The 25,560-nt window shown below is 36.9% G+C and overlaps 1 protein-coding gene across 1 annotated transcript; it reads left to right on the top strand.

Moving 5' to 3' along the window:
* The first annotated feature begins 1,929 nt into the window (after positions 1-1,929).
* On the top strand, positions 1,930-20,780 carry LOC140852516 (ubiquitin-conjugating enzyme E2 variant 1D-like). The gene is made up of 4 exons (XM_073245805.1): positions 1,930-2,152; positions 19,872-20,011; positions 20,104-20,229; positions 20,406-20,780. Exons 1-4 carry the CDS (start codon positions 2,113-2,115, stop codon positions 20,544-20,546), a joined length of 447 nt encoding a protein of 148 aa, XP_073101906.1. The 5' UTR covers positions 1,930-2,112; the 3' UTR covers positions 20,547-20,780.
* The last annotated feature ends 4,780 nt before the right edge of the window (positions 20,781-25,560 follow it).

The raw sequence follows: 25,560 nt of genomic DNA on the forward strand, positions 1-25,560 counted from the left end.
TTGGTTGGTCTATTTTTTTTTTTTTTCTTAAAGATAATGATTGCGAATTCAAAATTTTTTGTGGATAGATTTTGAAGTAGGGCACATCTATTCTTCTTTTTCAGCTTTCTAATTTTTTTCCTCATTTACTCCAACACTATCACATATCGCCAAAAGATTATGGATATGGATCAAATTATCAATGAATGCACTTTTCCACCCCAATTTTACCATCTTTGTTTCCTCCTACATTTTCAACCTCCTTATCATCACTTTCCTTCCTCCTCGCTGCCACTTTCTATGTTGTCCTTTATTTCCGGCCTCTTTGAGATGGAAAAGTTCGGTATCTATCATGTGTATCTTTATTGTTGCCTTCGACAAGCTCATCATCTGATCTACCACCACTTGAACTTACAAACCCCACAATAATATCCTCGGCACTGCTGACAACTGCCTTGTATACCTTAATGACTTCCACGATGGCGAGCTTAGAGCTTCTCCACCATCTTTGGCTAAATCAAAAAGTTTGTATTAAAAAGAAATCTTATTGAAAATATCCAACTCAATCTGAAGATTCTCAACCTACGCTAGAATATACTTGGAAAAATTTAGACCAAAAAGTGATGAAACTTTTCCATTTGTGCCATTGTCATTAGCCTCGTGACCATTAATTACCATCACCATCATATATGGCAACTTTGGACCTCAAGTCCTAATCCCATATAAAATAAAGAAAACCAAGCAGCAGCAATTATATTCAAATTATTCAAAATCAATTTAATCATAAATGAGATCCAACAAGTTACCATGGATTAGACAAATAGTTTCCCATTTATGACTTCAAAAATTATTATGATAATAGTGTAATGGGCCGGGAACTAGTCAACATTGGATTCGGATGATTAGAAGAATTATGAAACGAAAGAGAATAAACAAAAAAATAAATTATAATAATTTTTTTTGAAGTTTGAAAAAATTATAGAATTTTTCATCCATTGTTTTGAAAATATACATTGTACTACTTAACTTTTGCTACATGCATAATACGTAACTCTTTATTAATATCTTTTTTGTTAAATAAAGTAATGATCTTACAGATATCATCACTATCTAACCTATTTAAGTCTTAAAATATTTTATATTTTTTATTTTAATAATATTTTATTTTTTATATGTTAAATTATTTATATTTGATCAAAGAATTATGTATATATTTTCATAATATTAGATAGAATCATGTAATTATCCCAAATAGGGGTCAAGATAATTTACTCTAAATAAAAATTGAGTAAATAGCAGATGACCATACCATTATTGAGATATTTTTTGTGCACTGCGGGCAGTGTAGAAAATCTGACGTGGAGTGCATTGTCTCATTCGATTGGTCCATGTAGTCATCATTTTTCAACGTGTATTTAATATCTGCAGATTGATTTTTTTGTTTAAAAGTTATATACGATGAAAATATTTCTGTCTTTTGAAAAAAATTATGACATCTTGTGGCGTAATATAGCTTAGGACGTCATAATATGGTCTAAGATATCATAATATAAGAGGAATAATTTGATCCAATTATTTTTTAATACACATTTAATATCTGTAGGTCAGTTTTTTCGTTTGAAAATTTTGAATGATAAAAATATCTCTATTTTGTAAAAAAAATTATGCCATCCTATGCATATTATGAAAGTAGAATATCATAATATGCATATAGAATATCATAATTTTTTAAAAAATAAAAATATTTTTATCATATAAAATTTTTAAATAAAAAATTTAATTTAAAATATTAAATATATATTAAAAAATAATAATTATATAAATTAATTGAATGAGACCGTACACTCAATTTTCTGCACCGTCCACGGTGCACAGAGAATTTCACCACCATTATTGCTAGCCACCCCTAAATTTACCGCAAAGTGGGCTTGACGCAGTCTACATGGGCGGCCCGGGCCCGTCATCTTCGTTCTGGGTCCCTTCCACATTAAATATCTCCGCCGACGGCACTAAGAAAGCGAGAGATACTTTCCGAGATCGATCGATAAAGATCGATCAATCTCCTCCGGTGACAGGAGACTTCGGGATCTCAGATCCCCGAGAGATCGAGACAGAGAAGAGAAGAGATCGTCCATGACGCTCGGAGGCTCCGGCGGTGGTTCCAGCGTCGTCGGTGAGAAATCCCCCATCCTCCCCCTTTCTTTCCACTGGCGAACAAATTAAGGGGTTCCCTTCTTCTTCTCGATCCTTAGTAGTTCTCCGTTAGCTTTCTCTGGATCAAATATTGGTGTTCTGAATCGAATTTTTCTCCAAACCCGTAGCATGGTGAAAAAGTTTTCATCTTTATGAGATTATCCTCACGATCTTAGGGTTCTCCGTTGCGAATCCTAGTTCGATTAAATTGTGTTCTCTTGATTGACTTAGGGAGACACAGCTGATTAGTGTGTTGATGGGTTATAGGGTCCCAGCCTCCTGTGGATTTGTTTTAGTGGGTTATGCTTGGTATTCTTTTTTTTTTTTTTTTGTAATTATAGTGTATCTTTGTTTTGTCCATTAATGTTTAACAAGTATGATAACCGGGCGATGCGCGGTGAAATAGTGCAATTTGAGAATTAATTTATCAAATAATTAAATAAGAAAGTTATATTAGACATTGGCATAAATAAAATGTAAAGATAACTAATCGAAGGGATGGGGATTATCAAATCTTGCGAATAAGCTATCCGGCTAGAAATGATTTTTCTTTTCCCTAGGTATGCAACTACCATTGGTTCCTTCTCTACCTCTCCCTTTCCTTCTTGCACCTTGTTACTGCCCCTTCACCCCCATCACCACCACTCTGTCATCCTTAAACACAAACACGGTCACCATCACCGCCTGCAGCCTTTATTGAACTTTAAAGATTTTTGAAGTATTACTGGTGGAATATGAAATTATCTTTATGATATGATTGATGTAATGCTTGCTATTTGTTTTCTATGTGCTCAAAAGGATTATTAATGTTTATGTTGTGGTTCCTGATTCTCTGATGTGGTGGTAACATGCTGTTATTCGTATTTGTAGATGACACGATATAAATTTTTCAAATGTAGTGGATTCATATTATATGCATCAGAAGGTTTTGGAAAACAAAAACCCACAACCCTTAAACTACAGAAATCGGCATTAACATTAGAGAGAAAAAAAAAATGCACATGGCGTTAGGTTTGTGGGACTAGAAAAATCTGCAGAAATCGTTTTGATTGTTCTTCATGTAGAGAAGCAAACTGTTGGCATTTCATGTGATGAACTTGGGAGGCTGCTTCTGATCTAGTTTTCCTCCATCTTCTCCCTTGCTCGCTGAAGCAGTTGCTTGCTGATCTTTGGTGATCGATCCAAAGATGTGCTCATGTTGGAGAAGGCCAACAATTGGTTGCCGGTGGAGATATCAAGAACAATATCAATGAAACCATCATGTATGATGGACTGGAAACTTACCTTGTGGTGCTTATTCATGGATCATTCTATTAAATCTCTTGGCCGAAAGAATTCTTTGAGAGAATATTAGTAGAAACAAGAAAACTATTGCAGTAGGCCCCTTATATAGGCTTGATGTTCCCAACCCTATTTAAAGAAGTACATTTGGATAGGAGTGGAATAGGATGTTTGTTTTGAATAAGGAATCTATTAAGAATAATGAACTATTATATATAGATTTTAGTAGATGGGATAGGATTATTGTTGTGATGTGAGGGTGTGGAAGATGGGTTCATGTCTGAGGGATCACGGTGTAGAAAGTGGGGTTGTCATTGTTCTTTCTACCACTCTTTGAATTAATTAACCTATCAACTAACTCTGAGTTCGTGGATATGGGTGAGGGTTGGAATTTGAGATTGTTGCAAAAGTAAGAGAAAATCTATATTAAAGCAACAGCAAGTCCAATACGCTACATGAACAGTTGGATTGAAAGAGCAAGATGGAAGTAACTCAATTGTTAGCGAAATTTGAGTGGTAGTGCATTCGAGTCATGCTGAGGATTTTCAACACCATATGAGCACTCTCCAATGTCATGAGGAAAAGGATCATCCAGCTCATTCAAAATCTATAGCAAATCTGCATGAAGAATGATGGCAGCTACCATCTTTTTCTTCTTGAATCTTGGACCGACTCCCCAATTGACACAATAAGTTGGTGGTGCACTGAGCTGTCCCGCTCCGACTTCTTTATCAGCTTTGATGGCCGAGGCTCGACGCCCACCTTCTTTGATAACGTTGCAGGGGTTCATCGTGATGAATGTTGTTGCTTGTGACCAATGGCAAAGGAAGGTGGTCAGGGTTTTGATCTTCTTTTCCTTAATTTCTCTTCTTTCTTGTGTCAGTCAGGTCACCTCAAGTTGGTTGGCTAAGGTTGAGCGTTGGTAGGGGTATGTTTTCCTTTGTGCCAGAGATTTAGTAGTCCCTCGCCTTGGACTCTGGGGTTGGAACAGGGCAGCGGGGCAGGAGAGGAGTCACTGATGGGGTGGAGGGGAGATATCATCAGAGATGCCGGGTGGTTGGGCATGCTGGAAGAGCACTGGAGCAGGGTGGGGGAGAAGTCAGGGAGGGGTGGGGGCTGGGGCAGGGGTTCTTTCATGGGGGATGGATGGCGGCGATGAGAATAACTTTTATGAAGTTGTGGATATGATAGATGATCTTCCTTGGATATCACATCCCTTATCTTGTTATCACTAAATGTTTCCCGACCCTTTTTAAGAAAGTACATTTAGATAGAAATGTGGAAAGAAGGTTCGTTTGAATAAGAAATCTGTTAAGAAGAAATTGATGACATAGCATGCTCAATTCTTCTATGATTTTTTAGGATTTTTCGGGCATTTTGAGGGTGTAGAGCTTTCTCTCCTATCTGTTTAGTAGGTATGAAGATATTTGAGTAATTTTTGCATGTGCTTTATCAGGGTGAAAACATGAATGTTTTGTTGCAGACCAGTCAGCACCCTGACAAGTTTTACCCATTAATGTTACTTTTTTGTATGGTAGAATATGGGAAACTGTTTATTTACTTAAATCTTGCTTTAGAGGTAGTAGAAATGTCAGCATGTTGTGGAGTGCATGCAACTCAGTCACATGAAAATTATGCTTTAATATCACTCAGCTGATAAGTTGATCTTTTGATCAATTACATGGTAAGACAGTGACAAAATTATTTAATCATGGAGTGGAAGATTGTTAGCATTTAATGGAGTGAGGGTTTTATTAATAATATTAGCTGCCTAATTTTCCCAAAAAAAAAATCCTTGTTAAATTCTCTTTTGGTTTTGATATTGTGTTGTAAAAGTTTGTAGGGAACGCTCTCAAATTTTGTGTGCTTCTTATCTATATGCATTTTGAGAATCTTGCTTTTCATTTATTTCTAGGTACTTTCTTACCGCTTTTCTCTATGTAATAAAAGCTAATCTGGAACACATAAAAATTTTGCCATTGTTGATTACTATAAAATTTCAAGTAATGCATTAAGGCATCATAGCCTCATACAATTATATCCCACATAAATCTAGGTTTTTGGTTGTGAATTAAGTGTTCTGATTTCATGGTTTCATATTCAAAATATATATGCAGTGGAAATTAAAAAAAATTCAGATTAAACTATTTTAATCTAAGCATGCATAAGATCATATCATAAAATCATACAACCTGATCTACATATGTGAGATAGGATTCAGATACAGAAATCAAATAGAGGAGAATAAATAGAGAAGATCTAATCCTCATACTTTGACGTGGGTCGATCTACACCGCGAACTGATGATCGTGGATGTCTTCCAAAGATCTCTTGAAGCCGTACAAGCATCCGACTTCTACGGATATCCACACGATGTCCTGATCTGATCAGAAGCTTCTTAATCTCATCGAGGTATTAGCTTCCTTGCAGAGATCGTATCTTGACAGTTGAAACTCTTCTCTCTCAAGATCCTTTTAAAAAAGAAGAAGAAAATAGGAGGATGAAGATCTCTATGCTAGAGATCATGATAAGAATATTTTTTCTCTTTCTTCCTAAAATTCATGCACAAAATCTCTACGCAAGAGATCTAAGAAAATATGTCCAATTCTTGGACAAAGGAAAGAGAAAAATCCATGTCCAACTCTTGGACAAAAAGAGAGAAGACACTAACAACCAACCTTTGGTTGTTGTAAAAAAGAAAGGATGGGGAGATACCAACAAACCTCATGCCCAACTTCCTTTTGTCGCCCCCTCTCCTTTTCTCTATTTTTCTCATGCATAAGGCTCTTTTTTCGGTGTCCAAAATCTGATCATCTCAGGTTCAAAGCTGCCGCCCCACTTTTATCCCCGATTTAAATAGGGTAGTTAAGGTTTTAAGATGAGAGTCCACATATCTTTGGACTCTTGAACTATGCCACCACATCCTTCCACTTTTGTGCCCATGTATCTCACGAAAAAAGAGGTTGGCGTGAGTTCTTACACGTAGAAAATAAAGGGAGAAGGGGCGCGTGGATAAGAGCTTGGGCATGGGTTTGTTGAGCGCAAGGAGAGGAGAGTTCCAATCAAACTGGGGTCTCTTTAGGTGGCTGATTTAAACCTTAACTAATTTTCAATTAATTAAAATTTAGTTGCACCCAATTAGAGGAGAATTTTTAGTTCAAATAAGAATTTAAAACTTTTTAATTAAATCCTAATTTAATTAGGAATTAGATAGCACTCAAATCCTAATCAAATTAGGAATTATTCTTTCATGCAATTGGGTTATCTCATAATCTAATTAGACTTGATCAAATCAAACCCTAGGCAAGTCAAATTGAATCTTATTCAATTAGACTTGATCCAAGTCCCATTGCTCAATCAAATTGAGCCAATTAGCAATCCAATTGCTTTAATCCTCCTATTACTCACCAACTCTTTAGTAGGTTACTTAATTGTAATTTTTTCATTAGATTAACCATCAATCACATTGATCATTAAATCCTATCGTGATTCATAATTACAACTCAACTATCTGATCAATCAAAAATCTTCGTTGTGTGTGACCTCATAGGTTCTATTCTGACTGATAGTGAGATGTATCGTGATTTCTATCACAATATCATTGAAATTTCTTTCGATGGATCAGAACCATTTCAATTCTACCCATCAAGGATCATCGATCATCAAGATTATGCTCGTGGGTCTCACAATTCATCAGTGACATCTAATAGCATGTAGTGGCAATCCAGTAGAATAAAAGGTGATGAACCTCTAAGTGCAGTTAGCATATGATACAGTTCCTCTATCATAAGTTCCAACCAGTTGGCAGATCATGAATAAATCGTTTAACCTCAACATCGGTCATATGATAGATTCAATTAGCTTGAGTCCATCTGTGATTCTCATGAAAATTTTTTTCCATCAATCACACTTCTATGGTCATAGATTTAAGGATTCAGCCTCTTAAATCCCAGAGAACTACTCTCCTCTGTTAGGATCGATAGATTCCATCTAGATGCGTATCCTATTTCTACAGTGGATCAACCATCGTCAACATCCTCTACAAAGACTCATTGAGTTAATGTTTATGTATAGTCAAATTCCAGCAGCCTCATTGCGAGCAGTTATGGCACCGCTGGTTAAAGGTCTAGTCACACAATTGCAGCATCGAGAAAGTCATTAATGAGTGAGCAGACATCCATGTGACTTCTCATGTTGGTCATGTTCAGTGCTAGTTGTTCTTTAACAATCATCTGCACTCTTGCTCCAGTGTCTTTACACCATAGACTCGAGACTTATTTGTCTGAAAGAAGCGATCCATGCATCGGTTTGTTTGGATAAATTACCATCCTTGTGATGATCCTATGATCAGGAGCAATTTAGGAATTAACCATCAATGACACATATCTCAAATTCTCAACTCTTTGAGAATATGTGTTATCATCTTGTTAATCTTTTGGACGATTCATGGATTATAAAACATGAATGATAATATAACTGCCCATTAAGTATAAAATCATGTGTGAGAAATATGATATGCGTCAGTCAAGATTGACTTTTAAGGCATACATCCAACAATCTTCCACTTGTATTAAAGCCAATCTACCATATACCAAGCCCCATCTTCTCAAGACAGATTTTAGTCTTCGGCTAGCTAAGTGATTTTTCAGTGGGTCTACCATATCTCATGTGGAGTCTGCTCTCTACACCTCTATATATTTCTACTTGAGGTAGTCGTGTATACTGTTGTTCTATATAGTTGGATTTCTGATGAGATCTTGGCTTCTTAGCGAGGGCTATGGTGTCATTGTCTTTGTAGTATAGTATTATGATGTCTGATGGCATGACATCCAGTTCTGCAACTAATATTAGAACCAGAATGCATCCTACACATCTATAGTGTACTCAGCTTCCATCGATCGGTTGCTTGGAATTCTTTTAAGATACCGAACCACGATTACATGAGAACACACCTCTTGATGTAGATACTCTACCATCAACATCAGACATAAAGTCTGAATTGGTGTATCCTCCCACTCCTATTTTGGATCTTTTTTTAAAATTCAAGAACAAATTTTTAGTTCTTCTCAAGTACTTAAGGATGCTTTACAGCAATCCAGTACTCCTAGTCTGGATTTGACTGATATCTGTTCGTGATATTCACAACAATGACTATATTAGTTCGAGTATATAGCATGGCACACTTCTATACCCAAGAGGGTAGCTGACCCTTTTCAGAGGTTTCTGTGCTGAACTCTTTCAGCATCTACTCTGTATTTTTCTATGAGAACCCAAGCATCCACTTGGATCTACCTTTATAGATCTTTATATTCTCAGAATATAGGATGCATGCTCTAGGTCTTTCATGGATAATTCTATATACAACCATATTTTAATCGATGTCAGTCTGGGATATCCCAATCAGGAGGATGTCATCTACGTACATTACGGAGAACATGACAGCACTCCCACCGACTTTTATATAAATACAATTCCTCATTTTTGATCAAATAATTTGATTATATCATTGAAATGAATGTTCTGACTTCGAGATTCTTGCAAATTTTGTGATCTTTATCACAGAAAGTGAAATCCATGGGCTACTCCATACAAATATCTTTTCAAGATATCTAATCAGAAAAGTTATTTCACATCTCATTCTCGGAGTTGATGTCTAACATCGTCTCGTTGTAAGCTTTGGAATCATCTCTATATTCCCTATCTCTCATGAGAAATTCTTTTCTCTACATTCTTTGTTAAACATACCTTAGTACTTTTCGAGAGGATGGGAGATCCTACTATATCTATGAGATGGAGGTACATATATGTACTGGCTTATCATGAATAGGTTCTTTAGGTCCTATGATTCGTTGCTCTTCAGAGACACTCTCTTCGAGCTTAACTTTTCTCTCACTGCTTCATATTGGATAAATCATTTTCCTAGAAGGCAGCTTGAAGGGTCATAATTACATTGTGATCTTTTCGGAAGAAAAAGTAGTATCCCAAACTCTTTTAGGATATTCTTTGAATTGAGCTCTATAGACCTAATGTCTAATATATCCGTCTGCAGTCCTTGACACGGGTTGGACATCTCCAAATCTTGAAATAATCAAGATTTGATTCTCACTATGCCTTATCACATACGGTGTGGTAGGAACGGATTTAAAGGGAATCCTATTCAGCAGGCAAATTTCAAAAATAAAACATGTTCCTAAAGAAACAAAGATAAATCAGTGAAGTTCATCATGAATCGGATCATATCTCATGCAGTCTCATTCCTCTTCTTAATTATCTCGTTGAGCTGAGATGTATTAAGAGGGGTTCAATATGAAACAATGCCATTTTTATGATATAATAGAGAAATTCTTTATTTTGATATTGCATTTTCGATCAGATCGAAGTATTTTTAGAAATTTTCGGTTTGCTTCTGTACTTCACTCTGAATTCTTTGAACTTTTCAAAAATTTTAGATTTGTATCTCATACACATATCTATACCATGACTGATCATCGATAAAGGAATGAAGTAGAGATAACCACCTTTGGCTAGTACATCAAATGGGCTGCACACATCAAATGTGTATCAGGGTAAGTATCTTAGTGGTCCTTTTCTTCTTGTCCCACAAGAGTAGTTTGGTCATTTTTCTTCGAAGAGATAATGCACAGACTAGATATAACTCAGCAGTCAATGAGTCCAAAAGTCCATATTTCTTCAGTCTATTAATCAATTCTTCTCTTATATGATGTAGCCTAAGGTGCCACATATACTTCATGTTTATCTCAATTCTGGATCTTTCAGATCCAATGGCATTCACTGCTTGCTCAAGTAAGTTCACAGATGTATCACCATGCAAATGATAGAGACTGTCTCTAAGAACTAAATCCAAATGATAGTCGCAAAGGATAGGTGCCCACAGCAACAGTAGCAATTTTTACTCTATTGCCGACTTTAAGGATTACTTCACCTTCTCTCAGTCTTCTATTTTTCCTTAGACCCTACAATGAAGTGCATAAAAAGTACTTGAGTCAATACTCAACTAAGAGAAGAGAAAATCGTAAGGACAATTTTGAGTAATTTCGACATACCTTCTCAAGGTGTGTCTTTATTTCTTTAGGCTCTCTAGATATATACTTTTGAACTTTTCAAGGTCTCTTAGTTACCAACATATTGACTAATTCAGATAAGGTGCCATCATGGTCATTCATGTGGTAGTTTACCATAAACTATCTATACTAACTAAGAAGGGACCACAGGATCAAATCTACAAGTAATTTTTTGTGCATGGTCATGTCGAGCTTTTTAAGCTTCTTAATATCCTTGATCATTATCAAATAGTGATATTGACTAATTGCCCATTGCGCATCTCATGCGTTGTGCGACTCTGATCACCTCCCAATACTTATAGATGAATCAGCATGTCGTTGGTAGTGTACATGTGCTCATGCATACGTTGGAGTTCATCTGATATGGACGCCAACATATAGCACCTACCTTTATTGTCATTGTTCATCCACTTATCAAGTATAGCTCGTTGACTTTGGGTTGGACATTGGAATAATTTGGTAGAGAACATAGTTTAATTTTCTAAAACGAAGAATGATTTTTAGGTTTCTGAGTCAGTCTATATATTTGGTTTCGGTTAAACGGTTGATATCTAGGATTCGAGTTAGAGGATTGGAAGCTGATACAATAAACAGCAGAGAGTAAAGATTCTAGTTAGATGTTTGTATTTATTTTATAATTTTTTTTAGAGATTTTTAGATGCAAACAAGCTCTCATTATTTTTTCAGATTTTTCACTCAGACGGAGAAACGAAAATTCTAATGCGATAATTGGATTTCTAATGGATGCTGTCGCCCCACCGATGCCGTGTACCTCATCTAACAGTTATTGGTAACACGCACACCAATGCGTGGATAATTTTTTGTCCAGATGCTTTTCTAAGCATATTGCAGCGACTTGATTTTTAAGTCATGTGGGCTCACCTAACAGTTATTGACCACACTTCTTAGTTAAGTTTGACCCACCATTCACAAGCAGGTGCAAAACTGTCATTGAATCTCTCACCTAACAGTTATTGGACCCAACTCCATCTTTACTCTGAAGCAACTCTTTGCTAATAAAGTGGTTGCGTGTTTCCGATGCAAGTGAACCACTGTGATCGACTGTGAACAATCAACGTCGGTAGCACGCCCGCACATCTACAACAGTGGAAGACCATTGGATTTAATATTTATAGGGAGGTTTGGGTTTAGGTCTCATCTAATCAGTCATCATATGATTGATCTAATTGGCATGGGCTAAACCAAAATGCCAAGCGACCATATTTGAGATTCAATTTTTTAAATTGATCAGATAAGTGGAGATCAGTGGGGGTCCCTCCGTTGCTTTCGTTAGACATCAATAATTTGGTTAGGTCAGCTAACGGAACCAATTAAATAACCATTTTTCAGTTACTTATCTTAGATACCAATTAGTCAATTGGTCCGAATAGGTTAGCTTAGATGAATCAAGCTCAAGTCATAGAGCCGAATTAGGTTTTTAAGTTAATCGATTCTACATATGGGTGTCAATCGATTCGATCAACAATAATTGTATGATCTAAAGTTTTATTGACCTAATCTTAATCAACATTTGACTCGATTTGATCAATCACTAAATCGATTTAGATCCATCGTGATCAAATCAAAAACTCTAGGTGTAATCTAATTACTTGGCCTAATTTGATCTACCCATGATCAATCCTTCATGCACAAACACTAATTTCATATTTTAAATCTAAATTTTTAAATCTAAATCCTTTGCATGAAAGCAAGTTTTCGATCTTGAAACACTTTTTAGATTATGCATATAATCATATATTACATATATGAATTAAATTCAGATTATAGAAACTAATTTCAGACCTAAGTATGCTTTCATATATCATATATACGAATCAAAATAGATCTCGAAACTCTTTTTCGATCAAAATAATAAAACATATATCATATATATGAAGAAAAATCAGATCTAAAATTCTGTTTTAATCAGAAATTTTTAATGTCATTTTAGGACAACCATACAGCATAACAAGTTATGCCAGGGCAACCTTATGTCAGAACGACAATAAAAATTTTCAGATCTAAAATTTTTCTTTACAGATTTCAGATCTAAATCTTAATCTTATGCATATGATGTGGCTCTGATATTAATGTTGGGATTTCATGATTTCATGCATGCAAAAAATTTTAAAACATATATGCAGCGGAAACTAAAAAAATTTGGATTAAATTATTTTAATCTAAGCATGCATAAGATCACATCTTAAAATCATATAACATGATCTATATATGTGAGATAGGATTCAGATACAGAAATCAAATAGAGAAGAATAAATAGAGAAGATCTAATCTTCATACCTTGGCACGGGTCGATCTACATCATGAACCGATGATCGTGGATGTCTTTCAAAGGTCCTTTGAAGCCACACAAGCATCCGATCTCTATGAGTATCCATACGAGGTCTCGATCTGATCAGAAGCTTTTTGATCTTATCGAGATGCAAGCTCTCTTGCAGAGATCGCATCTTGATAGTTGAAACTCTTCTTTTCTTTCAAGATCCTTTTAGAGAAGAAAAAAATAGAAGGATGAAGATCTCTACGCTAGAGATCACGAGAAGAACACTTTCTTCTCTTTCTTCCTAAAATCCATGCACAAAATCTCTACGCTAGAGATTTAAGAAAATATGTCCAACTCTTGGACAAAGGGGAGAGAAAAATTCATGTCCAACTCTTGGACAAAAAGAGAGAACACACTAACAACCAACTTTTGGTTGTTGTAAGAAAGAAAGGATGGGGAGATGCCAACAAACCTCATGCCCTTTTCTCTATTTTTCTCACGCACAAGGCTCTCTTTTTGGCATCCAAAATATGATCATATCATGTTCAAAGCTGCCGCCCCACTCTTATCCCCTATTTAAATAGGGTAGTTAGGGTTTTAAGATAAGAATCCATATATCCTTGGACTCTTGAACCATGCCGCCGCATCCTTCCACTTTTGCGCCCATGTATCTCATGGAAAAAAGGGGTTGGCGTGAGTTCTTACATGCAGAAAATAAAAGAAGGGGCGCGTGGATAAGAGTTAGGCATTAGGTTTGTTGAGCGCAAGGAGAGGAGAGTCCCAATCAAATTGGGATCTCTTTAGGTGGCTGATTTGAACTCTAACTAATTTCCAATTGATTAAGATTTAGTTGCATCCAATCAGAGGAGAATTCCTAAACCAAATAGGAACTCAAAATCTCTTGATTAAATCATAATCTAATTAGGAATTAGATAGCACTCAAATCCCAATCAAATTAGGAATTGTGCTCCTATGCAATTGGGTTATCTAATAACCCAATTAGGCTTGATCAAATCGAACCCTAGGCAAGTCAAATTGAATTCCATTCAATTATTCTTGATCCAAGCCCCATTGCTCAATTAAATTGAGCCAATTAGTAATTCAATTGCTAATTAATCCTCCTATTATTCATTAACTCTTTAATGGGTTATTTAATTACAATTTTTGCATTGGATTAATCATCAATCACATTGATCATTAAATCCTATCGCAATTCATAATCGCAACTCAACTGTCTGATCAGTCAAAATTTTTTTTTGGTGTGACCCCATAGGCTCTATTCTGATTGGTAGTAAGATATATTGTGATCTCTATCACAATATCATTGAAATTCTTTTCGATGGGTCGGAACCATTCCAAGTCTATCTATTAAGAATCATCGATCATCAAGATAATGCTCGTGGATCTTACAATCCATCAGTGATATCTAGCAGTATGTAGTGGCAATTCAGCAAAATAAAAGATGATGAATCTCTAGTTGCAGTTAGCTTGATACAGTCTCTCTATCGTGAGTTCCAATCAGATGGTAGGTCATGGATAAATCGTCAAATCTCAACATCGGTCATATGATAGATTCAATTAGCTCGAGTCTATCTGTGATTCTCATTGAAACTTTTTTCCATCAATTACACTGCTATGGCTATAGACTTCAGGACTCAGCCTCTTAAATTACATAGTAGTACTCTCCTCTGTTAGGGTCAATAGATTTCATCTAGATGCGCATCATATTCCTACAGTGGACCAACTGTCGTCAACATCCACTACAAAGGTTTATTGAGTCAATATTTATGTATAGTCAAATTCCAGCAGTCTCACCGCGAGCAGCTGTGGCACCGCAGGTCAAAGATCCAGTTATACAACTGCAGCATCGAGAAAGTCACTAACGAATGAGCAGACATCCATGTGACTTCTCGTGTTGGTCACGCTTAGTGTTAGTTGTTCTCTAACAACCATCTGCACTCTCGCTTCAGTGTCCCTACACCGCAGATTCGAGACTTATTTGTCCGAAAGAAGTGATCCGTATACCGGTCTGTCTGGATCAATCACCGTCCTCGTGATGATCTCATGATCAGGAGTCATTTAAAAATTAACCATCAATGACACATGCTTCAAATTCTCAATTCTTTGAGAATATATGTTATCATCTTGTTAATCCCTTGGACGATTCATGGATATATAAAACATGAATGGTAATATAACTGTCCGTTAAGTACAAAATCATGCCTTAGAAATATAATATACGTCAGCCAAGATTGGCTTCTAGGGCATACATCCAACATTAAGTTGAGTTGGGTTTGGGGTTTTTCTAATAGTTTTCCTTGGTAGCAAGGATACGTACATCTTATTTCGGGGATGTGTCATGCTTGCCATCATTCCTGGGCATACCTTATTTATGGTGATATATTAACACAATCCTTGCCCCACTGTAAGTGCTCCTTTTACTCTCCCTGGCCAGAAATTTTGCTCTTGACACCTGTTCCAGAATTTTGTTCTGGCTTGTGCACCTGCTTCTATGTTTTTTTTTTTCCTTTCTTTTTTGGTCTCTGTGTCAATATAACTAGCCTTAGATTGGACTTGGTCAACATTGTACCACTTTGCTGGCTTGGTAGGAAGGCTGACCACCATACAAAGCATAAACAAGTGCTTGTTGGGAACAAGCTACCTTGATCCATGTTTTGCATTTTTTACATTATCCAACTATATGAATGAACTGTAGATGGGAATTCTAGAGTCAAATGATTTTTAAAGGTGCATTATGGGTGTTACCACATTCCTAATCATCTGTTCCTGCAAGCTTTCTTATCCTAGGAGATTGTTACCATGGTAAGTCTGACCAGGAGTGTGCTGAGTATTGGGCTAGTACATATCAATCCAATCTAACTATTATTTATGTAGCAAGATGAAATGAATAGGAATCTAACGTTTTGCCTTAGAACAATTGACTACCAAAAAGTAAGGAGCTTGCTTAAAATTTTCCAATTTTCTTTTCCACATTCACCCAAAGTGTGTAAATCATGAGTTTGCACTTAAAATATGTGATGTTAAGAAGTTTAATGTTAGATTCGGAGATAAGACATCTTCCTTGCAATGTATTTTACAAAATTGTACTTGCATCATGATACAAATGATCATGTTGTTGTGCTGAAACGTCCTCGTTTCTTTGGGGCACTTGTTGTACAGCCTTGTAGAATTGCTCTGTTTTAACAATTTTTCTTTTTTTCTTTTTTTTTGGGGGGGCGGGGGCGGGGGCGGGGCTTTCTCTTCTTCCCACTTAATCGTCAAAAAAGAAAAAAAAAAAGGGTCATGTTGTTGTCTATTTGTCAGTAACAGTTGATAAACCTGATCTAGTTACATTGCTGTCTGAAGGTTAATAGAGAATTATTTAAATTCTTAAATTTATCATTGTCCATTATCCAACAAGCATTAGTTTAAGTAGGTAGCATCTTTTCTTCTTGATTCTAGAAATTCGCTCATACTTCTACAGAGGCCTTGCTTTCCTATTTAAATAATACAAGTTCTGACTGGTAAATATGGTATCACTTGTTGCTCTATCCATTATATATTAATTTTAGCTATAGTACAATTATACTATATTATAAATTTTTAGGGTCATTGTGTTAAGGATTATAGTATCGCCTGTCATTCCAGCTAGAGATTGGCAAAATGCATGGGAGCCCTTGTCATAACAGTTTGTCAATTGTGTAAAGATTGTTGTGGTTTGGATGAGGCTACCATGGTTGCTTTGGGAGCATTTGGACAAGGCGGCAACCCTTAACACTGCCTCTGCTATCGGTGTCCACTTGCAAGTGGATCTATGCATGGAGACACTGTTGATGGAGCTGAGGCCAATTTCAGCTGAGTGGTGGTGCTGCTGGACCTCAGTAGCCAACTCATGCCTAGCATCTAGGCAGGCTTGCCAAAGAGTGGAGTAAGGCAACACCATGAGAGTGTAGGAGTGGCATGTTTTGGGTGTGGCCACATGGGCCATGACAATCAATGGTGCACCTTCCTAGAGGGTTAGCCAAGGAAGGTCATCATACCTGAAAATGTGGTGATGAAGAATATGACATTGGGCGTGGGCATTTAGAGCCAGTAACTAGCAAGTGGCTTGGCTTCCAATACTGCCCCTATAGAGATGCCAATGTAGCTGACTTAGCATCCATGGGTAGTTGTAAAACGTGTCAGACCTGAAAGAGAAGATGGCAGCCTGTTCAAGGCCATTCGGTCACCACCTAAGTTGATTTGTCCATCTAAGGGAAGGGCTGTCTTAGTGACTCACCTCACACATTCCTTGGCGCAAGTAGTTCTTTGCCATCTCGTGGGGACTAGCTACTGCCCAAGAAGGTCACTTGGTGCCATGCAAACCAATTGGGCATGCAGCAGCAGGAGATTGAGCTTGTCCTCTGCTTCAGGGTCTTGCTGTGTGGGGCTACCTTGTAAGGGGGAGTGGTAATGGTGCAGCCTATGGATGTAGGGCTGTTCATCTTGGAGTCAACCCGTCAGGCTAGTTGTGGGAAGCATAAGGCAAAGCAGCCTGAGTCGTGGGGACTGACAATTGCCGACAAAGGTTGCTTGGTGCCATGTCAAACCAACTAGACACATGGCAGTGGGTGTCACGGCGACATGCTGTGCTTCGGGTTCTTGCTATGTGGACTATCTTCTAAGGATGGAGCAATAGTAGTGCAAAGGAATGGGGCTGTTCGTTCCAGGGTCAACTAGTCTGGTGGGTGGCAGGAAGTGTAAGGCAAAGTGGCGGTGGGGGGGTTTAGCTCCTACCTCTCCCAACCAAGGAGTGGATGTGTAGCCGACTCTTGTAGGCCCACCTTAGAACGTGTCAAAGGCCACAAGCAAAAGGCTTGGTTTACATAGACAAGGTGGCATCAGTCTGGGTCAGGCCATCCAGAGGGGAGTGTTGTGAAGATGGTGACCATTAGGCCTCAATTGAGCGGTCATGCAAACCCACCGCAATAGAGGCCGGTTCTCAGGCCACCAATTAGCGACCCACGAGTGGGAGGCAAAGGCTGACCAAGCTCCGGGATTGTGGCCACCAGATCCTTTGGGGTAGCATGTCAAATTTTTGGTACTCCACTTATCGGGCAGGGCCTCAATGTGGCTGAGAAGGCTGCACATAAGGCAGTATTGGAGAAGGTCCATCCTGCCATCTTAGGATGTCACTCAGCTAGCCATTAGATGACCAATACTCTAGTGACTTCTTAGGTTGATAGCAGTGGGGAAATGTACTTGTTGGTGATACCTTTTGTTCCTTATGTGTTGTGTCTCTAGGTTGTACTTTTTTTACTATAAAAAATAAAATGACTTAGCCCCCACCCCCCCCACCCCAAGAAAAAAAAGTACATACTTTCAAAAACAATAATTATTTCTAGAAATAATTAAAAAAAATAGTCGGCATTGTCTCTTTGGAGGGAAAGAAAGTGATATATCTAGCTGGCCATATATGAAGGCAAAAGTATGGTGATTGTATCAATACATGACATAAAGATATTGGGAGAGAATCCTTATAAGGAAGGTTTGCTATACCTGTGCATACTACCTTGTATTGGGCGTACAATACTATATTGGTACTGAACAGAGACGGTGTATGGGAGGCATATCGAGACCGGTACGTCAAATTGGGCCCTGTATTGGATGTACTGACACTATATAAGAATAGTACTGGTACACGGTCCAGTTCCAAGATTGTGAACCTTGCTTTTAAGCATCATGAAAACTTGGCGCTAACTAAGCATGCTTTTTAAGATGTTATGTGGTTGCAACTATAGAGAACGTGAAAGAGTGGAAAAGTCTTGCTTCAAGTTGCTACGAGAAGTCATGGTATTATTATGGAAGGAAATCTACTTCTGTCGATAAGAAGATGCTTTCTTTTATGTCTACTTTTCTTGCAATCTATGAATTTTATTATTTATCCTCTCTAGATGCTCGAGTTTCATTTAATACATATCTGACTTCTAGTTTAATTTTTCAACAAGATTGTACTTATTATGCACAGGCACCAAGAGTGTATAGAGGGTGTTAAAAGAGAGAGATTATCATGGCGTCAGATCATTCTTTAATAATCTATCAAATTAGAGGGAAGTTATGGTGCTTTTACATGGATAGTTGGAATTCAAAAATGTGGTTGATTGAGAACCGGAAAAATGGAGGATAAAAAGATTAAATAATATGTGAAATATATTTGTAGGATACTCAACAAACTTTAAGAAAAACGTTAAACTTTCTGCATTTTTGTTCAAAATCGGTGGGTCATTTATAGCAACTAAAAACTCAGGATGAAATTTCTTTTTCCTCATTAAGTTGGAATTTATGTAACAATATGCTTTTGAATTAAGTTTATATAATAATTGAAGAATATTGAATAAGTTTGTAGAATTCGATCACTGTTCTGGTGTTAATCGTTAGCTGCTAATATCTCAAAATCAAATAGTAATTGGTAAAGTGGCACATGTTACAGTTTAGAAAGATTGAACTAAAAAAGGCACAGCTAACAAGAGTGAATTTGATGCTCGGTTATGTAATTTAGTTGTAGGGATGGAAACTTTAAATGATTCAGGATGATAAACACCTAAAAAGTAGGTGCCCAGAAACAATATTCTGAAGGGATGTTGCATGAAACTGCATGTAGAAGATTGTAGCAACCAAGAGTTGCTGACCTTTTGATGCTGAGTTTGTCTTTTTCCCCACTGGCTAGTCAATTGTGTCAGACAAGTTATCTAGGATGGGGAGAGTACCACCTCATTCTTTTCCCATATCCACTATATTACATATTGTTAGTTATCTGAGTTGTATTGACATCTTAGCTATTTCCTTTTGGGTCCAAATATTTGTAGACGATGATGGATATTATCATTTTCTTTTAATTGGTTATCATATATTTGGAGAGTATTATATGTGAATTTTTTTTTTTAAATAATTTGTAAAGTATAAAGAAGAGGACTACTCTGCTAATCCTTTGTTTGATTTTTCTCTAGCCATCCTTGTCAAACCATATAGTAATGGCTCATTGTTGGATCATATAGTAATTTTGCTAATTAAATTTGCAGTCCCTCGGAACTTTCGATTACTAGAAGAACTCGAACGTGGTGAAAAGGGCATTGGAGATGGGACCGTAAGCTATGGGATGGAGGATGGAGATGATATCTTTATGCGCTCGTGGACAGGCACAATAATTGGCCCACACAATGTAAGAGAGATTAGTTTGCAGAACTACAAGAGATTAAGTTTCCTGTGGAGTCTTCAAACTTTGCCAGCTTTTAACCATCATTTCCTATGCAGTCTGTTCATGAAGGGCGCATCTATCAGCTTAAACTATTCTGTGACAAGGACTATCCAGAGAAGCCTCCAAGCGTCCGCTTCCACTCACGTATTAACATGACTTGTGTCAATCATGAAACAGGAGTGGTAATGAAAATCACCACCACACCCCCCTCCCCGATACAATATCTAAAAAATATACCTGCCTAAAAACACTGGCACCGTCGATGTAGGCTGTAAAGATAATCAAATAACATGTGCTTTTTCTTGCATTGTTTTAACTTCTAAACTGTAAAACTGATGTTTGAGTTGTTCGTGTGTAGGTGGAGCCAAAAAAATTTGCAATGTTGGCAAACTGGCAGCGTGAGTATACCATGGAGAACATCTTAGTGCAGTTGAAGAAGGAAATGTCAGCACCCCATAACCGGAAGCTAGTCCAGCCCCCAGAAGGCACATTCTTCTGATCAGTGGGTCTATAGTGGTTTACGTGTGCTAATTGTGCAGCAGAGTACTTTTAAGACATTGTCCGGGGTGAAAAATATTTATCTGGGCATATGCTGTAATGATTGTTAAATGGGATGCTTACACTGTTTAATGTATCTGTTATCTAATGTTCTTTCTTTCAACAGTCAAGAGTATGTTTAAGTGTCATACTATATCCTTCAGATGAAATGGTCTGTTGAAGTTATTGCTGCGCAGTTGGATGTGGATTTTAAATCTTGAATGGATTCTCATTTGTTCAGCAACCTATTCTAGAGTCAGACAAAGTAATCTCCATCCACGTTGTAGGAGATGACCATTCCTCTGAATATATTCGTTCTCCATGTATCACCTGTGAGTATCACCTGTGAGCTGTGCTGCTGAATTGATTACGGTGAATGTGTATATTTCTGAGTTGTATTTATTCTCATAATAGGTGCCTTATTGTTAGCTTCGAGCGAATAATATTAACAGTCTAGATACCAGTTGGAGTATAAGATTTTAGCATGGATAGAGATGAATGGCCAAGGGAGTTCCTTTGTTTTTTTTGGAATTCTTTTGGAAGAACCAGGATGGGATAATGGTAAAAGAAGGATAACGGATCTGGTGGAACTGAAAGTAGTCATATTATTTTAGAAATTGGTGTCAGAAGGTCAAGAAATGGAAAACGAAGACTTAAATAACACAAGCTGACATTGTAAGAACTGATAAACATAACATTGTCAACTTCATATACTGATGGTAGCATTGCTCAAGCATTCACATTTATAAAAGAACCATGCAGGTACTTCTGTGATGGCTCGACGCTTGCAGCAGCTCATGGAAGGAGATATGTCCAAGAAACAAACACCCAGGGACTACCGTGTTCAACGAAGTTACAACATCATGACACAACTAAAGAGAAGAACCTACCCGGATTTATAGCAACATGAACATATACTAAGAAATGCTTCAGCAATGAAAGGGTGAACATCTGATGAATTGAGAGCCACGTAGCAGTAAACAAGCTCCTCCATCTCCTCCCAGTCCTGCAAACCCACATCCTGAATCATCTCAAGTATGGACTCCCTGAAATCAGTGAAGGGATCGACGGAACACTTAACAGCACAGAGGCTCCCTGCGAACACACCGCGAACATCTCCAGGGAGGCTCGCTGAGAAACTAATGTTCATAGAGGGACATCTCCTCATATTTCTCTTATTTTTCCTCACATTCCCTTCTTTCTTCATTGCCTCTTTTTACTACAACATCAAATGAATGAAAAAGAAGTCATATGCATCCTTGATGGCATGGGTCTCAGTGGTATTTATTCTCAAAAGCCAGTACTTCGAACATGGTGAGGTGTGGTGGTGCTCACTGTGGAGTCATGTGGGTTGTTGCGCCTGGAGAGAAGGTCCGTCAATAGATTCAGAGGTGGGGGCCTCAGTGGAGATGGGAAAAAAAGGGGTGGTGATACTTGAGAAAATTAGCCGTTAAGAGCGGCGTGATGCGTTAAGATACCACGTACTCGAGAAAATTAGCCGTTAAGAGCGGCGTGATGCGTTGTCGAGGGCTTTAAGATTCCACGTTTTTGAGAAAATTAGCAGTTAGTGAAACCAGAGGCTAATTCCACATTTATTTTATGAGTGGCAACCTTGCAACCAGGCCTGCAAGCTGATCGGGTTGGATTGGGGTGAGGCACATCCGAGATCTAATTTATTTAAAATTGGAATCCAACCACTATTTGGGTTGAACTAGGCTGGACCCGGTCTAAAATTAATTTTACTAATTTATTGGATTTTGTTTTTGATCAAATTGGGTTAATAATAGTGTGGACAAGGACAATACAATACATGCATGAATTTAATTTAATTATATCTGATATATATTACGTTGCAAATTTTGATTGGCAAAAATGTATGAGTGCAATTAACAACATTAATTGGTTACTATTTGAGGAAAAAATAAATAGGCTATTAGTAAAAGCAAATTAATTTCTCAATTTCATGATGGTTGTGAAGAATATAGCGCATCACCTTTAGATCGATTTAGATTTTAGGTTCCGTTCTAAGTAGTGACTGATCTATTCTCATCTCGGTTTATATCGGACTGGATTAACCAACTTTTACTTTATTTAGATCTTAATTTAGATTGGATAGATCCTCCAATTTTTGCTTCCACTCGCACGCATGCGCAAAATCATGTATCGTGCAAGCATGCACATAATATTTTTTTTCAATAAATTGGATAAATTAAACCATTCATGGACATATAAGTGAGAATCAAACAAAATAAAATAAATAAATAAAAAACTCTATTATAAAGTCCCATAATATAGTTTCGATATGGTTGGCCATATAACTTCACGAATAACTCCTGCTGCTAGCTTGTAATCTTGATTGGTCCAAAACAAGCATTTACATGCAATTATGAGCATGGGCTACTTTAGTACTACTTTATGGGGACCACCTTCCCCATGAGGCCATTCAATGAAACCCCAGTCATCATAAATTCTTCAGCCTTAGGCTGCCAAATGGTTTGGGGGCCCGGCCTCGTCATTGCCACAGCTTTGTTATGGTGTTGTCCATTTTTTTTTTTTTTTTTTGGTAAAGGTCATAGTCTTGTCTGCTCGAGAGAAACCGATCTCTTGCGTTTCCCAAACACCATTGCTTAATTACGAATAAAATTCCTGCCTCCTAACTATTATTACTGGTCATTGGCAGTTGTAACGCAGGTTTAAAATACTGCATAAATCAAAACTATCATTAACTGTTATAATAGTTACAATAACCATTATTTTCTTCCAAAAATAGTGTTATGAATTTTTAATATTTAGATACTGTCATAACTGCTACTGTAATGATATTATAACTGAAAATAACAGATAGTAACAAAAAAAAAAAATGACGGTATTACCTTTCTCCACACTTTTTATTGGGTAAAAAGAATATTATTTTTAGATTTGTATAATCACTTCTGAAGAGAAATTAGTGAAAAAGATAAATTCTAAAAGAAACTGGTACTTTATCTGGAAGAAGATACAAGTGAAAATAATAGCTGGTATTTATGCTACAACTATACATGAATAATGTACTATAATAACCATTATTTCTTCATTCATTATTATATATGTAATGCTAAGGTTCGGTGGTTGAAATAATTATAATGGTTGTAACACCATAATAAGTTAAGCGAAAACTTAAAGTGACATATTTATATTTTTTTAAAGATGACAACTAGTTTGTTAGTATTTTTCAATTATATTTAAATATGCATAATTGAATCCCACCGTCCACACAAAGTTTAAAGAGAGTAAAAGGACCGAGGTTGGGGGCTATCCGCTGCCTTGCGGCCCAAAATTATCAAAATGCTAACAAAACCATAGAAATAAGAGAATATATCATGCATGTCTATGAAATAATGAACGTGCGCCGAAACGAATATAAAATGAGTCCTTGGTCATAACGGTCGCTTAAAGGTTATAGTGGAATTTATTTAGGGCAACGGCGAGCTTTGTTTATACCCAAACCCAAAACTTTGAGTTGGTTCCAAGTAGATTTTTTTTTTTTTTTTTTTATACAAAAAAAAAAGCATGAATAAAAATAAAGGTACAAAGTTAATGTAAGTATCCATGCAGATATGTATTTAGTTTCACATTGGTTGTTCGTTAAAAAAGTATTGGACATCTATACATGATTAAAGAATCTAAATAATACTTTTTGATTGATCATTTTGGATGAAGTTCTGCATTGCTACAAATGATACTAGAGTTGATCCAATTCATAGCCTATATAAATTAAGAGATATTGCAGCACGAATTTATTGGAATTGATCGTGAACAGATCGTAGTGTTTATGAATGAATATATAAATTTAAATTTTTAGTTTGACGAAAATATCAGAATTTAAATAAAAAAAATATATGAGAATTTATGCAGATGTGTAATTAATTTCATATCAATTATTCATTAAAAAGATCTTAGATATTACATTGTTATAGTTAAATATACATATCATTCCACAAAAAGATACCAAAAATTTGTAAACCAGAAACTGCCCTTGATTCCACCAGCTGCAACCTAATCAGCAAATGTTACCTTCTTGTCGGGTATGTATAACTATAAATGTGAATAAAATACACCTCCAAGCTATCATGTCCTGCAGCAGAGGATTAGAGAGAGAGAGAGGCCTGTGCATGTGTGATGTGTGGTAAGCAATGAAATGATGAGGGTCGAATTGGTTCAAAGTAGAATATATATTGGTTGGTCATTTCTCTCTATTGCACGTGATCCCTGTCGCCATGGGAGGAGGAGACGTGGCCCTCTCATGAATCCTGAAAAGTTGATGCCATCTTATTATGGAAGGGCCACTGGATTAAAGTATGGATTTATGTGGGGATCCATGCACTGTATAGTTAATTCAACATCGATTATCCATTAGAAAGATTTTAGATATTATGTTGTTATAGTTAAATATATATGACATTTCACAAAAAAGATACAGAAAATTTGTAAACCAGAAACTGCCCTTGATTCCACCAGCCACAACCTGATCAGCAAATGTAACCTTCTTGTTGGATATGTATAGCTTTAAATGTGAATAAAAAACACCTCCAAGCTATCATGTCCTGCAGCAGAGGATTAGAGAGAGAGAGAGGCCTGTGCATATGTGATGTGGTAAGCAATGAAATGATGAGGGTTGAATTGGTTCAAAGTAGAATATATTGGCTGGCTATTTCTCTCTATTGCACGTGAGCCCTGTCGCCATGGGAGGAGCTGAAAAGTTGATGCCATCTTATTATGGGAGGGCCACTCGATTAAAGTATGGGCATGGTCCGAAATAATGTTGCCATCTTCTGTTGGATGTATTAGATATCCCGATGAACCGCCCCATAAACCATGGGGTCACCATGTCTAAGACGCCTTAGCCGTGAGTGTCCTTGAGTTTGCAAACGATGCCAATCATTCAGTACGACAAACCTGAAACCTTGGTTTGTCGATAAATCAATCTTGTGGTCTTG

This window comes from Elaeis guineensis, chromosome 11, assembly GCF_000442705.2.
Source record: "Elaeis guineensis isolate ETL-2024a chromosome 11, EG11, whole genome shotgun sequence".
Taxonomy (NCBI): domain Eukaryota; kingdom Viridiplantae; phylum Streptophyta; class Magnoliopsida; order Arecales; family Arecaceae; genus Elaeis; species Elaeis guineensis.

Excerpts from the sequence above, each read along its gene's own strand:
- LOC140852516 (XM_073245805.1), top strand. The coding sequence starts at position 2,113 with ATGACGCTCGGAGGCTCCGGCGGTGGTTCCAGCGTCGTCG. Across the intron at positions 2,153-19,871 it reads CGGTGGTTCCAGCGTCGTCG|TCCCTCGGAACTTTCGATTA; the intron begins GTGAGAAATCCC and ends TTAAATTTGCAG. Across the intron at positions 20,012-20,103 it reads CAATAATTGGCCCACACAAT|TCTGTTCATGAAGGGCGCAT; the intron begins GTAAGAGAGATT and ends TTTCCTATGCAG.